We start from the raw sequence: 14,404 nt of genomic DNA on the forward strand, positions 1-14,404 counted from the left end.
GGTCGGAGTTCTGTTTTGGGATCCTATTGTAGTGAGGATATTGCTTTGGATATTGAATATTGTTGAATTTCGTTATGCAGGGCCTAGGGTATATGATGGGTAACTAGAAGACACAAATAAGTAAGCTTCCCCCTAGTCATCTATACACTCATTCTTGTCACACGACGAATTTCGACAAAGTCATGTAAACGTAATTTCGTTTTTCACCCGACCTCCGTCCAGAAACAATCCTGAAATGTTGAAAACTTGGGGTCGGCGCACTCATGCCAGTTTATCCTAAGGTATACTCTGTGTCTTTTGTAGCCAACCATGTGGCTAAAGCAGTATTCAGACTTTTTATTGTACGTACAATATTGTATGCAACATATCTACGTTGTTTAATCTATTGCCATTCTATTTCCAGTAATGTTTAAGTTCTAACGAATGTTTGATGACGTAAAATCGATAATAGATTTCTACTAATATTACATGTAACATATTAGCGATTTATCGTCAACAAACATACTTTAGAACTTAAACATTACTGGAAATAGAATGGCAATAGATTAAATAACGTAGATATGTTAGCATATAATATTGTACATCTACAATACTCGGAGTCTGTGGAGCGCTTAAGGCTAGCTTCAGACTCCGTATTGTACGTACAATATTGTATGTACAATACTTTTCGTGACGTCAAAAAGTATTACACGTGCAATAAATATACGTGCCACGACGAGTTGAATCAGATTAAATAACGCGCTTTAACCCTTACGGTTCATTGTTTGCTAAATCCAAGCGAGGTCACCAGAAAATCTATGCAAGAGAAATTTCTACTGCTGATGATGAAAAATCCTAGAGTGCGTTTGGAGGTTTTTTCTGCACTTTACCAGTAGCCCTAATAAATTCATAAAACAATAAAAATCAAATAAAGATTTAGGGCAAATGTTTTTACTCACTGCTCATCTGATCCACTTTCCCAGGAAACTAAATACCGATACTCCTTAGTTTTTCCCTGACTTTCCAGACATAATTATGAGTAAACATCAAATGTAATGTTTACAAAACAATCAAATATATATACATTCTTTTGCATTTTGTACATAAATATTGATATCAATAATGTAGGCCTACAAACATTTAAAAAAGGGGGCCTAAGAGTATGTCTATTTTAATCATATACTAATTCCGCCATGCCCAAACATATCTTATTATGAAATCGTGTAATGGAACCCAAATTCCAATCAAAAATAAAAACAAATTTGTTATCAAATACACTAGGCCTATACATTGTATTATAGGAATTTAATAGATGGTTCATTTTAATAAATAAATAGATTAACACGGGTAATGGACAAGAAATATTTGGCAATACCGGATTTACCAGAGAGCCAGTGGATAAAGAAATTAATTAAAATTAAAACAAATTAAATGAGAAAATGAAAGCAAGGACATTTGGCGAAGTATTGTTTTAGAATTCGAAGGAGTCCTAAATGTTATCCTGGCCCCAGGACACTGATTAATGTAAATTCGACCCATAGTTATTTTATCTACTTTTGCCAGCATTCAACCTGTTCAATGTGATGTATGCCTATTTTTAATAAAATTCCGAAATCTGACGTATCAACGTTGTATCGTGCACAAATTATGATTCGAGACTATTTCATTTGACACGGTTGTATGGATTTCAGAAGATCGGTCCTATAATAGATATCGATTAGAGAATTACAGCAAGAGGCTTTGAGGATGCCGTAATCCTCTTGACCATCAACCAATCAGAGACATATTTCAGAAATATATTCGTAGGGCTGAAACTCTTTCAACTCTGAAATATATATTTCAAGTAATCTCGTTTCACACTTTGGCTTGCAATAAAGCCACGAAGGGCGGTAATGTTAATATACGATTTCAGTCAAATATTGGTGCAAATATACGATTTCGGTCAACTATTTGGCTATCCTTTGCCCAAAATTATGAAATGTTTATTAGTAACAACAACTCTTAGGAGGGTTTTCGAGTAATTTTAGCGAAATAATGAGGTTATATAAAATAAAACCCACTTACAATTTTGGACGCTTAACTGTGGTGTTCTAGGGGAATTAAAAGATCACAATTAACATGTTTAATTCAAAATCGTTGTCCTACAAGCACATATTCAGATTGTGTGAACATTACAAATACAAACAATAAGGTTGAAAATAAATAGCCATTTAAAATGATTTTAAAAGATCGTCTATTTTGTAGATTAATGACACTGAATAGGCCAAATATCTGAAAAAAAAAAAAAAAAAAAGTTTTCCATGCTGATTTGTTTTTGTAACAAGTATGTCATTTCAAAAAGAAAGAAAAAAAGGCGGATATTACTTTTTAAAAACTCAACGCATTACTATTAATACGCCTATAATTAATGAATGAAAAAGTATAGAAGGCGTTGCATCCGGTTCTGATGAGGGGGGGGCACAAGCCGTTTTCGGCAGTTTTCCTATGGGATTTTCTAATATTTCCTATGGGGGGGGGGCTTCCGTGCCCCTAACGCTACGGTTACTGCATTAACACGTTTATGGATGTATTGTGATGATCATAAGTAGGCCTATCATAACATGCCTCAACGATATCAATATGTAAAAAGGTGTTGCAAATTCATAACACAGCGTGTTATAATGTAACGAATGCTATGCCAAAACTTTAACAATTGACAAAAATATCAGTATCAATAAAATCAGAACCAGAATAAATACAAAGGCCTACAAATAATACTTTTAAACTTTCTAAATCAATATATGACTAAATATCAGTATAAATGAATCTCTAAATCAATTTATCAATCAGTTATCAATCAATCAATCAATCAATCAATAAATATATAAATAAATAAATAAATAAATAAATAAATAAATAAATAAATAAATAAATAAATAAATAAATAAATAGGCCTAAATAGATAAATCTATAAATAAATAAATAAGATCTGAATGTGCCATTTATATTATTATTACAATTTTAATATTATTAATATTAGTATTAATACGACGTATTATTAACTTTAAAAAGGTGCCCATTGATTATATAATAATTCAAGTACAGTTGAATCATGGTAGGTATTATGATACCTACCATGGTTGAATACTAAGAAGACATTAAAAGATGTTCATCATTCCGTGCATTCACTAAATTTAGAACTCTTAGAAATTTGGCAACTCCGTATCAATTAAGCAACCAATGATTGTAGCAAAATATATATTTTCCCGGTACATACTATTTATTGCACGTGTAATACTTTTTGACGTCACGAAAAGTATTGTACATACAATATTGTACGTACAATATGGAGTCTGAAGCGCGCTTAAGAGAGGCTAGGAAATACTTAAACTAATAATTTAGTTAATACAAAACAATCATACCCTCCTTTCATATCAAACAATACCAAGAAATTGACAGGCCTGTTAAATCAAGGGTAAGATCGATCGTTATTCTTCATGAAACGGGCACAGCCCATTTTATGTTATTAATTCTGCTAAAAATTAATTAATAAATAACAAAATTACGTCATAGAACTCTATTTTAAACAGACAAAATAGCCAGTGGGGTTTCTTTCACTTAACCTTGCTAGGAACCCTTCCCAGCAGTTAGGCATTACAATGAATATTATTTTTGCAAATACACTTCTGACCTTCAACACAGTCATGTCTTCCGAATTTATTCCTTTCTCTGCTGACCAGAACTGATTCGTTAATTAATGTTTTTTATCAGAGATAGTCACCACAAAGATACTGAGCTTCTAATATCTTTGGTCACAATCAGTTAGCAGTCGATTCAAGCACATAAAGTCATAAACCAATTAGTGATTTCATGATTGGTCAGTGGTTGTGTTGGTCAACTATAATTAATTGGTGTTGGTTTAAGGATTAGGTGCACCGCGTGCAATCACTATGGACCCCAATGGCTCATTCCAGTGGCATATTATCAATAACCTCAATTAAACAATCATAGTGCAAAATTTGACCTTAAGTTGCAAAGTATGAGTTTTTGTACTCACATTTTCAAAGGTCATTCAATGAATGCACAGATGTATTGGGGTTAAAGAACTGTGCCCTGATAGATGAGCATGTTGTAGATTCTTCACACTGTAAACAACTAGTTCATGTGCAAACATGTTCAAAACATACATAATTAGAATGGTCAAATATCACCGTCTATCGGGTTCTAAGAGGCGGTAAACTGGTTTAAACCATACAAAGGTCACGGGTTATTTGGTGTTTTTATAAGTCCATTAATTTTGTATTTTAAACAAAGAATATACACACATCATTTTATCCCGTGCATATCAGAAAACAATAATAAAATAAAATCCTAGCATATTGTGGTTTTATTTCTGAGCTGGGCATAATTTTAGCAAAACAATTAAGGAGTAAATCTAGCAAGAGTGAAATTAGAAGCTTTTCACAAAGTACATGCCTATATGTGGCCCCTCCGTAGAGGGCGCCACAAAAAGAGCAAAACAAACAAGAAAAAACAAATAAAGCAAACAAGAAAAAGTAACAGATAAGACTAGCGTATTTTAATGGCAGTATTATGACACCACAATCTGCTATAATTGAAATCAAAGACTTGCAACTATGTGTGACCTGCTACCACGAAATGAACATAATAACGTTGGAAGTTTCGAGACGCCAAAGGTGTTCTTTGTTTCTTACGCTCATGTTCAAGCCAGCAGAATGTCTGTATGTCCTTTGTGAATGGGGGCACGACGGGCCTTCTTGAAGGATATACTACTGGCTACTGGCATGTACAGCCTGGTGCGCGGCAAACAAAGAACATCAACTCATGTCAGCCAGGATGTCCCGAAACTACCAATTTGCAACTTAACGCTCATATGCTAAATGCGTGACCTTGAAGAGGTATATCAGATGAAAACATACTTGTGCTCAAATTGTGAATCTTGGTGTTAACTTGCAGAGTTTGAAGACGAAGATCTGAAATAGCATTGGTAACGTCGTTAAGTAGGCCACATAGGTGGTGCCAATGTTGACCTTGTTCATGTCCTATAACCACCGGTGTTTGTGGAAGAGTAACCCACTCAACATAATTAGTGGTTTTAAAAGATACCTCAAAACACGTTCGCATTGGGAAAAAGTCTTTTGCTTCACGAGATAATAGGTTAGCACCTGGAAATCATTGATTTTATTGTACTATGTCCTTGATTGATAAATATTCAATTTCAAATTACACGACATCACAAGAGGAACACAATCAGCTCCCCGGGATTAGTTCGTATCAAACCTGGACCTAATCCAATATTTTTGAATAGGAAGCTGGTAGTCAGTATCATTAAGGGTAAAAACCTTTTTGGTATTTGTTTAATTGTTTATATGAAGTTAATTGTATTTTTTATTGTTAAAAGTAAAAGGGAAAAAGATTGTTTGCTCCCAAAGAGTGATTTTAGCTCACCTTAATCCATGCACAAGTCACAATGTTTGAATTAAGTCACTCTACTTACAGCTCTCCTAAACGTCCTTTGGAGAGTGTTAATTATCTCGCCTACAATTTTTAGAATTTTAGTATGTTGTATTTCAATTCATAGGTGACGTGATCGTTCTCCATAATGTATTTGAGTTCTTTGCCGCAGAAGAGGTCCAAATCAAGTAAGTACATGCAGCCTCCGGGCTAAACTGAACTATAATGAAAGACAGAGATAAAAAGACTAGATTGCGTCTGACGTCAGGGCGAAGTCGCGCCGTGATTGGTTGCCGACCTGCGTAGTACGGCATTTTCTGTCTAGTTGTCAGAATTTTAGACGCGAACTAGTCTTTTTTTATCTCTCTCTTTCATTATAAGGGTTCTTGGGTGATTGGCAGAACAGGTTACCTGAAAGAAGATGAAATGCATTACGAAGTCAATCATAATTCTTATCGTCCGCATGGTCGCGGTGCGTCTACACATCGAGTGATCTTGAAAGCAAATGCAACGCAACTATATATAATTGAAATATAATCGGTCAAATCATGGAAATACAATGTAGTATTCCAGCCATGGCAGTGATGCTTATTCTATTCCGATGACTATAAATAACTAAGATGTTGCTCTAAGTAATTCACGTTAACAGTAAAACATCTAGGAACCAAAACCTATAGTACAAAAGTACAAAACTTTATTAAAGATTCATATGAATAGATGGTAATGGTATACTTTTAAAGATGAAAGTACAGGAATTAAGAACGATTAAGCTGTGCTTGCAACTATATAAATTCCGAAATATTGGTATCTGTCAAAATATGCAGGTATTATAATGAAGTGATAAAATATTGACATTTGGCCAAAAATGCAATTTATGTTTGTATTACAAAAATTGTAAGGTGTTAAGAAAATTGTTAAAACATTGGCATGTGGCCAAGAATGCGAGCAGCAGGTGTTACGAGAAGAGGCATTCATACAGCATCATTTAATGACTATTTTGTTAATCATGTTAATATTGTACAGAATTTGGAAGTTCCTTCGAGAAGTGTTACAGACCAAAGGAATGCTTCTAGTTACAGTGCCGAGCTTGGCTGAATCGTTACAACATCTTCAGGTTTGTATTACTACCATTATAGTTCGTTAATGGAAAACCATGCAATCATCAGTAATGAAAAACAGAACAGGCCTTATGCTAAACATAGCAGAGCATTAACAGTTTTTTGCAAAGTGCTAAACAGCATTGTGTTTGTGTGCGATATATCTTTATCTCTTGTACCCGGCAAACATACTGAGTATTGGCTATACTGGTCAAGTTATCGTATTATAGGAGGTAGTGACTGCAACTACACCATGCACAAAAAAAGAAACTCGTTATATTCATCTTTGCTGTTCAATAACTTGATAATTTTGGATTATTCTGAAATATACATTTTGTTAATTGGACTTTTCTTTCTCATTTGGCACCCTGTTCGTGAACATTGAGCAAGAATTGACCAAGATATGCGCCTCCAAACTCTTAAACCCCAAAATGAAAAGTTGCAATTTTAACGATTCAATTGTGCCTGTTACACTGTGTGCTTTATTGATTGGCCCGTGGTGCTTGTGTGCAATACAACGATGCGTTCCCATTGAAAATCGCTGAAAATGCAACTTTTGATTTTGGGGTTTGAGGCTTTGGAGGCGCATATCTTGGTCAATTCTTGTTCGTTTTTCACGAACAGGGTGTCAAATGAGAAAGCAAAGTCCAATTAACAAAATGTATATTTCAGAATAATCCAAAATTATCAAGTTATTGAACAGCAAGGATGAATATAACTGACGAGTTACTTTTAGTGCCTGGTGTAGTAAACATTAGAGACATTTGTTTTTCAATTCATGGTTGTGTACTAAAGTATTGTTGTCATTCAGATTCCAATTAGTCGTTTCCAGCCACATCCCTATTTCATTTTAAAGTACATTTTGAAATGAAATATAAATCATATTACATACAAATTACATTTTGACATTTATCGTTATAATTTCTGTTGAAATCTACATTAATACTGCAAACTTTGGCACTATATAAATAGTTCAATGAACGGAACAAGAAGTGTGCATTTTTGGTAGCATTTCCTTTGGTTATGAGTAATTACCCATGCAGTTAAGTTCAACTATTTGTTTTTCCATCACTTGTACCACTAGTGTATCCAAAATGTGTTTGCCCTGGAGTTGAGATTTTCTTTGTTCCATTTTAATTTTAGTTATTCCCGTCCAGATTAACATATTTACGACGCTTGGATACAAAAACAAAAGGACCCTACACATTTAATATTTGCATATCTTTGGTGTACCGCTGAAAAGTCCTTTTGCGGACTCAATTTTCAAATGCACACTTCTGACTCTCATGGCTCTTATACAAAATTAATTGAAATAGATACCAGCATAAATCGAACCTCCTTTAAACTGGAAAATTCGAAGTCGGTAGGTTGTTGACCCCTGAGGACGTTTTTATCTCAGCTTTAAGGGGGAATATGCCTTTGCAAGGGCTTAAATTAGAAACGATATATTTAAAGAAAGGGTAAAATTACCTTTCTTTCTTCTATAAATATATCATTTCTTATTTAAGCCCTTGCAAAGGCATATTCCCCCTTAAGTGGATCTTGTGTGTTTGCTCAACAAGAATACATTGGTCTAATTTACATGTTTACCAACCAATGATAGTTGCAGCATTTGATGATAAGAAGACTTCCTTTCCACATCTAATGACGCAACAATAGAACATTCGTCAAGCATTCACCCTGTTCACCGATTCATACATGTAATTGGGCCCCAGTATTTCTTGATTTCTCAGAACTGACCTGGCAATGAGCCTAAATTGCGTTGTGATTGCAGAACAGATATGCTCTGACGTTGCTAATTCATGAGAGCTATTTTGTATACTTTATAGCTCTGCCTATACAAATCTCAGATGCCCAAGATACCAATGTTTGATTCGTTTCTGGCTGTTAGAGAACCAGTGGCGGCGCTAAGGGTGGGGGCAGGAATCTCCATCTTGGGCTTGCCCTCCTTCCTCTTTCCCTCGTCAGATGTGATAATAAATCACCTTTTTAGGCTAAAAATGCCAATTTGTAATATTTGGTTTACACAGTTCAGATTACCCCCCCAAAAAAAAAACCCCACCAAAACATTGCAGGTACGTGCCGCCGATGCAGAGAACATTACTTTCAGAATTATTTTATGTCTGGCCGATATTTCCAACCAATTAAAGCATTTATGCAATACAAATACGTCTTTTTGCACATTGCACCATTATAACGTTGCCCCAGAATGCTTTGTAATATTTCTTACAAATAGCCCAATTTGCAATGAATCATGGGAAACTCTGCTTCGTGTGTCATCATTCTCTCTCCTTGCTCCAGACTGGTCAACTGACATCTTTCTCTCTCTTAAGCCATGTGTCATAATGCAATGTTTCCTGTTACAAACAACAACTAACTAATATGTACACTTTGTTTTCCCCCTGTCATATACACACACTTGGGATACCATTATATGTCCTGTTATCATGGTTATATTTTTACTCGTCATGACAGTATGTGCGTAAGAGTTTTGTCATTGCATTGTAAGATTATAGGTTAAATGGTTCATAATGATACTGTATGTGATGTATGGATACAAAAACTTCACTAATAAGTTTATACGATTTTTTGGTCACCCTGAATTTGCAGAATCTTCAGTTCTTAACATTTATTATATGCGGTGAAATCGATAGGAATAGGCAACGTTGCTTTTGTTTGTTTGTTATTGTTTTTATTTGCTTCCCCATTTTATTAACTTGATCGACTGAGAGCCTCCGACTAGTCAATTAATGGTCTCAGTTTCAAATCCCGAATGTTCGTGTAGCTACATGGTCTCCATATAGCTACTCGTGGGTCGTGGTACAATGAGTGAAATAAATGAATGGCTACATGACTGGTGTACGCATTAATTGCTAACAAAAGCGAAATGCTTATAATATAATATCGTCAGATTTTGAACTGAGTTGTGATAAAATTGTGCACTGGTGAATTTTGAGGACTGCTGAAGACTCTATTGCCGGATACCGGATGGTTTCTATCCGATCAAATTCAAGGCAAAAACATTGACATCATCATCCGCTAGTCACTGTCTGGACAACTACCATTTCATCGAGACATCACATCATTTTGTGGCTAGCTTCGTCTATTAATTGCGGCCACAAGTAAATTAATTATAACTCAAAATCAAGAAATGATGGGCTATGATAACAAGATAATGGGTTTACGCTAAGGTCATGGTGACCGCTACCTTAAAGCTCCAAACCCTAGATTTGAGACTTGGCTGTAGAAATTATTATTACACATAGGCGTGTGCTCTAGAAATGACATGAAGAATTGCGGAGAGGATGTACTCGTGAGTTTGAGCACCTGGACTTGGGCGTGGACTATATACATGTAATCAAGGTGGCGAGTAATGCACAACGGCTGCAGAGCCGACACAAGACCTCATATGAACTCTTGGATCTGAACGAATGGGTTTACTTTAAAATAGTAAAAATCATATGTCTTACTATCAACAAATTGTAATTTCATTCTTGATTTAGGGTTTATTTTCACCTACAAACAAATGCAAAGTGTCATCATGGTTATCGAACATCATGTTGATAAAACACTAATAATATAGTACCCCGCAACTACTGCAATATTCATGTTTTATGAAAGTTTACGTGCAGGCCCTATATACGATATGATGCAACTTATAATAAATCAGAAACTATTACAGCCTATATATTACCTCTTCGATAGTATAATTTAAAAAAAATACCGTGTTTGCGAAACTTTCTGGTCATGTCTTTTGCCGGGCTCGCCATTTTTCATTCGCCCCATTTACAAACAAAAAAGTCATCGATATCTTTACGTATCGTGAAAGAGGGATGACTAATATTTTCACCCATCTTTATTTTTGAAATGAGTTTGAACGCATTTAAAAGTCTGACCCATTATAATTCGAAGTGCATTAAGTTCATTTTGTGATGATAAGTATGTAGGTTACTTTGATATCTTTACAGATTTGTTCAAAGCTTTTTTTGATAAGAACTAAGTAGGCCAAGACAATATCCAATGGCTCTATCTTGTATATTTTCTAGGTCAGCATACTAGTTTTTATTTTACTAATACTATACTAGGTTGGCCTGCCTGCTTGCATGCCTGCCTCTAGACTTCGGGAAATGGCTTGACTGGAACTTCCAAATTCGTCACGTCAGGCCGGACATGTTTTCCTTTCACGAACTAACACCAAAGTCTTTCTTTGCGTTTCCTGTAGCTCCTAGCTGTGTTCTATACATTTTAAAGTTGGTATAGACAATCTGAAGAAACATCTGAAGGCATTTTTTCATCTCTATGGCGCCAAATGTCCAAGTCATAATTTACCCGCGACTAAGACTGAGAGAGTCATGAGAGTGGGCAATAAAAATGTGGGCAAGTTCCGTAGCACAATTCGATCACTTCAGTCTTGATTTGAGGTTTTTGCAATGTCACCGTAGATAAAATGTTTAAAGAAATCCACCTCTCTGCATCTCTTGTAACATTAAAAGTTGTGTATTCCACGTATTAGCAAATACGTTGATAAAACTTTGCAGATCTGTAGCGAGCTACTTAAAAAATATAGCTACGTTACAGAATAAAGAAAAGCACCCAACTCTGGAAGTGCAGTCTGTTATAATGGACATTTTTGTACTTTTGTATCGTAAGTAGCCCGTTAACCAGCCCTTACCAAAGTCACTTCAGCATGGCCCTTTAAGTAAAGTGACTTTTTACTTGTCGTAAGTTTACGACTTGCATAGACATTATAGTTCACAAAATTGACTTACGACGCATGCATTGTAATGTTCATTGTAACGTGGGATTACGATGCATTTTTTACACTTACGAAGTGTTGCAACTTCCATGGGACTTCGTGGAATCCTCAGATATAAACCCGCACTGGCCGTGTTTTCGAATATTAAGTTTCAGTTTGTGTATTACGTTTTGCCTGTTGCTATGCCATTACGCGTGGTTACCATTTTGGTACAATCATGATCACGATTAGTTCGATGAAACATTTGTGGTTAAGTTATAGCACTTATCTTCATACTAATATGCAGCGGTAGAAATTTATAGATTTTTGTCAAAATACAAATTTACAAGGCAATTTACAAGATAAGAGTTGCTTGGCAACAAGAATATTATAATCTCACAGTGTTATATTTTCCGGTAACATGGTCATTACAACAAGATTACTCAATTGAAAATTCGGTTTTCGGTTTGATTTATATGGTTGGGTCATTGCATGACTTAACTGGGGCGTATGCTGAATACTGAAAGCCGATAAGCCTGGAAGCCAAATTAAATGGAAAACAACCGGACAACGTTCTTGTTTCGACCACCAGAATGGTGGACAAGTTTGCGTACTTCTTCTATTTTACTTTACTTGCATATTTGTCCCAGGTTGTGACGATTATTTTCACCATTGACCAGTGGCGTAGCGTAGTATCAACCCGCACCCGAAGCAGAAAATGAGGAATGATCTCGCCCAACCGGGAACAATAATCTAGGCAATCTAGCCATTTTTTCTCAACTTCGAACTAAATCGCAACATTTTCTTTTCACTACAATGTATGTCCGTATTTCTATGAGGTCCCACTCCCTATAGAACACCATACAGTTAAAAATCCCTCAAGGCGAAAGAGTCCTAATTTGAATGAAGCCAAGATGGTTCAGAAAACGTATGTATTTTGATCCGTCACCGACGTACAGTTACCGCGGTTGTGAAGGTGTATATGGCTGTGATGTGCCTCCCAAAGTATATTATAATTATTTTATTGATGTATCGTTATATCTGGCCCAACGCTTCGAAAGAAAAATAAATCTAATTCTCGGTCCAATTGATAATACCTAATTATTTCGTTGCAGACTGACATTGATTTAGATTCATGGGTGCGGCAGATTCCACTGGATTACACAGATTTCGTCTTGCCAAATGAAGAGGACCGCGATCAGCTGGAAAGAATATGTCTTTATGAAGTGATTGGGTGAAAACATTAGTACTGAGCCACTACGACTGATGCAGTTGTCATCTACGACAGTGCAACCTACATTCAATTAAAGCTTGTGACTTGGACTTTCACTTTTTAAACATTTTCTGCCCAATTGGGCGACTTTTTACAATTCCTTTATTTTAAGTCCTCAGCAAATAAGGACTGTAAGTTTGGGTACACCGATAATATGATTTCAAACAGGACAATCTGCACTGCAGCCTAGGACGCAGTGCCTTAACGCCAATATGTTTCGACACTCAGAGAAGGACTCTCGGATGCGTTGGATACAAAAACCCATGTTCCACAACTTAAAAGTCAAAATTTTACCTTTGCTTGTTAAATAAATGATGGTTATTAAGCTATGCCATTGGGCATGAGATCATAATCGTTGTCTCCTGATACTGACGAACCCAAATGTTATTACTATTAATTGGCCCTTGATACTGTAGAGGACGGGATTATCGAATTGTTTTTCACTTTTGCAGTGCAAAGCCATTTTTGCAATGGCTGCTACCTGCAATATAATGAACTGCACTAGCTATCCGACTATATAATTTCTGTAATTTACCCCCTGATCAATTTTGTGACTGATTTTGCATTTTTCTCAAAAGTTATGTATATTAATATAGGGGCAAGGAATCCAATTACTTTACTGAAATTTCAGTGATTCAAGTCATGTGGTTCATTATATATGTTAAGAAATGAGGTACATTCTAGTGGAACCTCTTTTCTTATCATAAATAACGTACCGCTTGTTTTGAGTCACTGAAATTCCAGTGTAGTAACTGGATTCCATGCCCCTATACATAACTTTTGTTACCATTGTGTTATTATTTTTTGAGAAAATAGTCACAAATTTATCAAGGGGTGTAGTACCACCTTAAGGACGGTTTATAGTAATGTGGTAATCGTCAGTATGCATAAATCACGCGGACGATATAAGGTCTGAAATACAGGAATGTGTAATGGTAAGGCTATTATTTAATATGCCATCGGAAGTAATGAATGAAAGATGAACATCGCAATTCAAGTGATACGAATATAATACGATTCACCCTCAACATAACATTCGGCCGAGTGCCATTTTTCCATAACATTAAAGACCCGTATGGGTCACTTACATTCAGTGGATTACAATTAATGTACATAATATATAAAAGCAAGTACATCTAAAAGGATATTTATATTCATCATGTATACCTGAGAGCAACATTAAACATTGTATCAGTACTCGGAACATGTTTGTGGTATTGTAGTTATCAAATACGATTTAGTCCACCCTTTTGCATTCAAGTTGGAGCGGGAACAATACAGCATTCTTGAAACTATTGATATTAATCAGAATAACGTCACTATGTCCGAGCAGTTGTCAATTGTAAAAAGAACAAAACATGACGGGCCTAAAAATGACCCTTGGGGGAACTCCAGAAGAAAACATATTAAGAGGACCACAAGGTATTTGACAACAAAACACTATTTTTGCTGTGTAAGTACCAAACTCAATATCAAGCTCCAATTTATGATTATGTTGAACACGCTCGCGACAAAGTGGAACATAGTGTCCTACTTTATTACATTCTTACGCCCAGAGGTGATGAGTTCTTTCTTTGACAAGCAAATGACAAACATGACATAGCAAGGTGTGTACCGAACAAAATACAAGACATCGCCCCAATTCAACCGAATTAAGCATTCATTCATTCTCAAAAATAAAACATTAATATAATGTGCCCTACTTTTTACATTCCAACACACGGAGGTGATAAGTGAGTTATCTTTCTTCACCAGAGCTACTGCTAATCTCTTTCCTAGAGAAATGGCACGTTACCACCCAACACCTGCAAGCCAGCCGTAAAGGAAGAAACTGTTCAGGAGCAACTCGAAGCAATTAAGACTTTC

At 35.6% G+C, this 14,404-nt stretch overlaps 1 protein-coding gene across 1 annotated transcript in view; it reads left to right on the top strand.

Annotated features, from left to right (window-relative positions):
• LOC140152854 (uncharacterized) overlaps window positions 1-13,742 on the top strand; it is a 39,102-nt gene extending 25,360 nt beyond the window's left edge. The window contains exons 7-9 of the mRNA XM_072175378.1: window positions 5,561-5,621; window positions 6,457-6,547; window positions 12,381-13,742. Of these exons, the coding sequence (XP_072031479.1) occupies window positions 5,561-5,621; window positions 6,457-6,547; window positions 12,381-12,503 (275 nt within the window). The 3' untranslated portion in view covers window positions 12,504-13,742. The remainder of the gene's footprint in view (window positions 1-5,560; window positions 5,622-6,456; window positions 6,548-12,380) is intronic.
• The last annotated feature ends 662 nt before the right edge of the window (window positions 13,743-14,404 follow it).

This window comes from Amphiura filiformis, chromosome 5 (assembly GCF_039555335.1).
Source record: "Amphiura filiformis chromosome 5, Afil_fr2py, whole genome shotgun sequence".
Taxonomy (NCBI): domain Eukaryota; kingdom Metazoa; phylum Echinodermata; class Ophiuroidea; order Amphilepidida; family Amphiuridae; genus Amphiura; species Amphiura filiformis.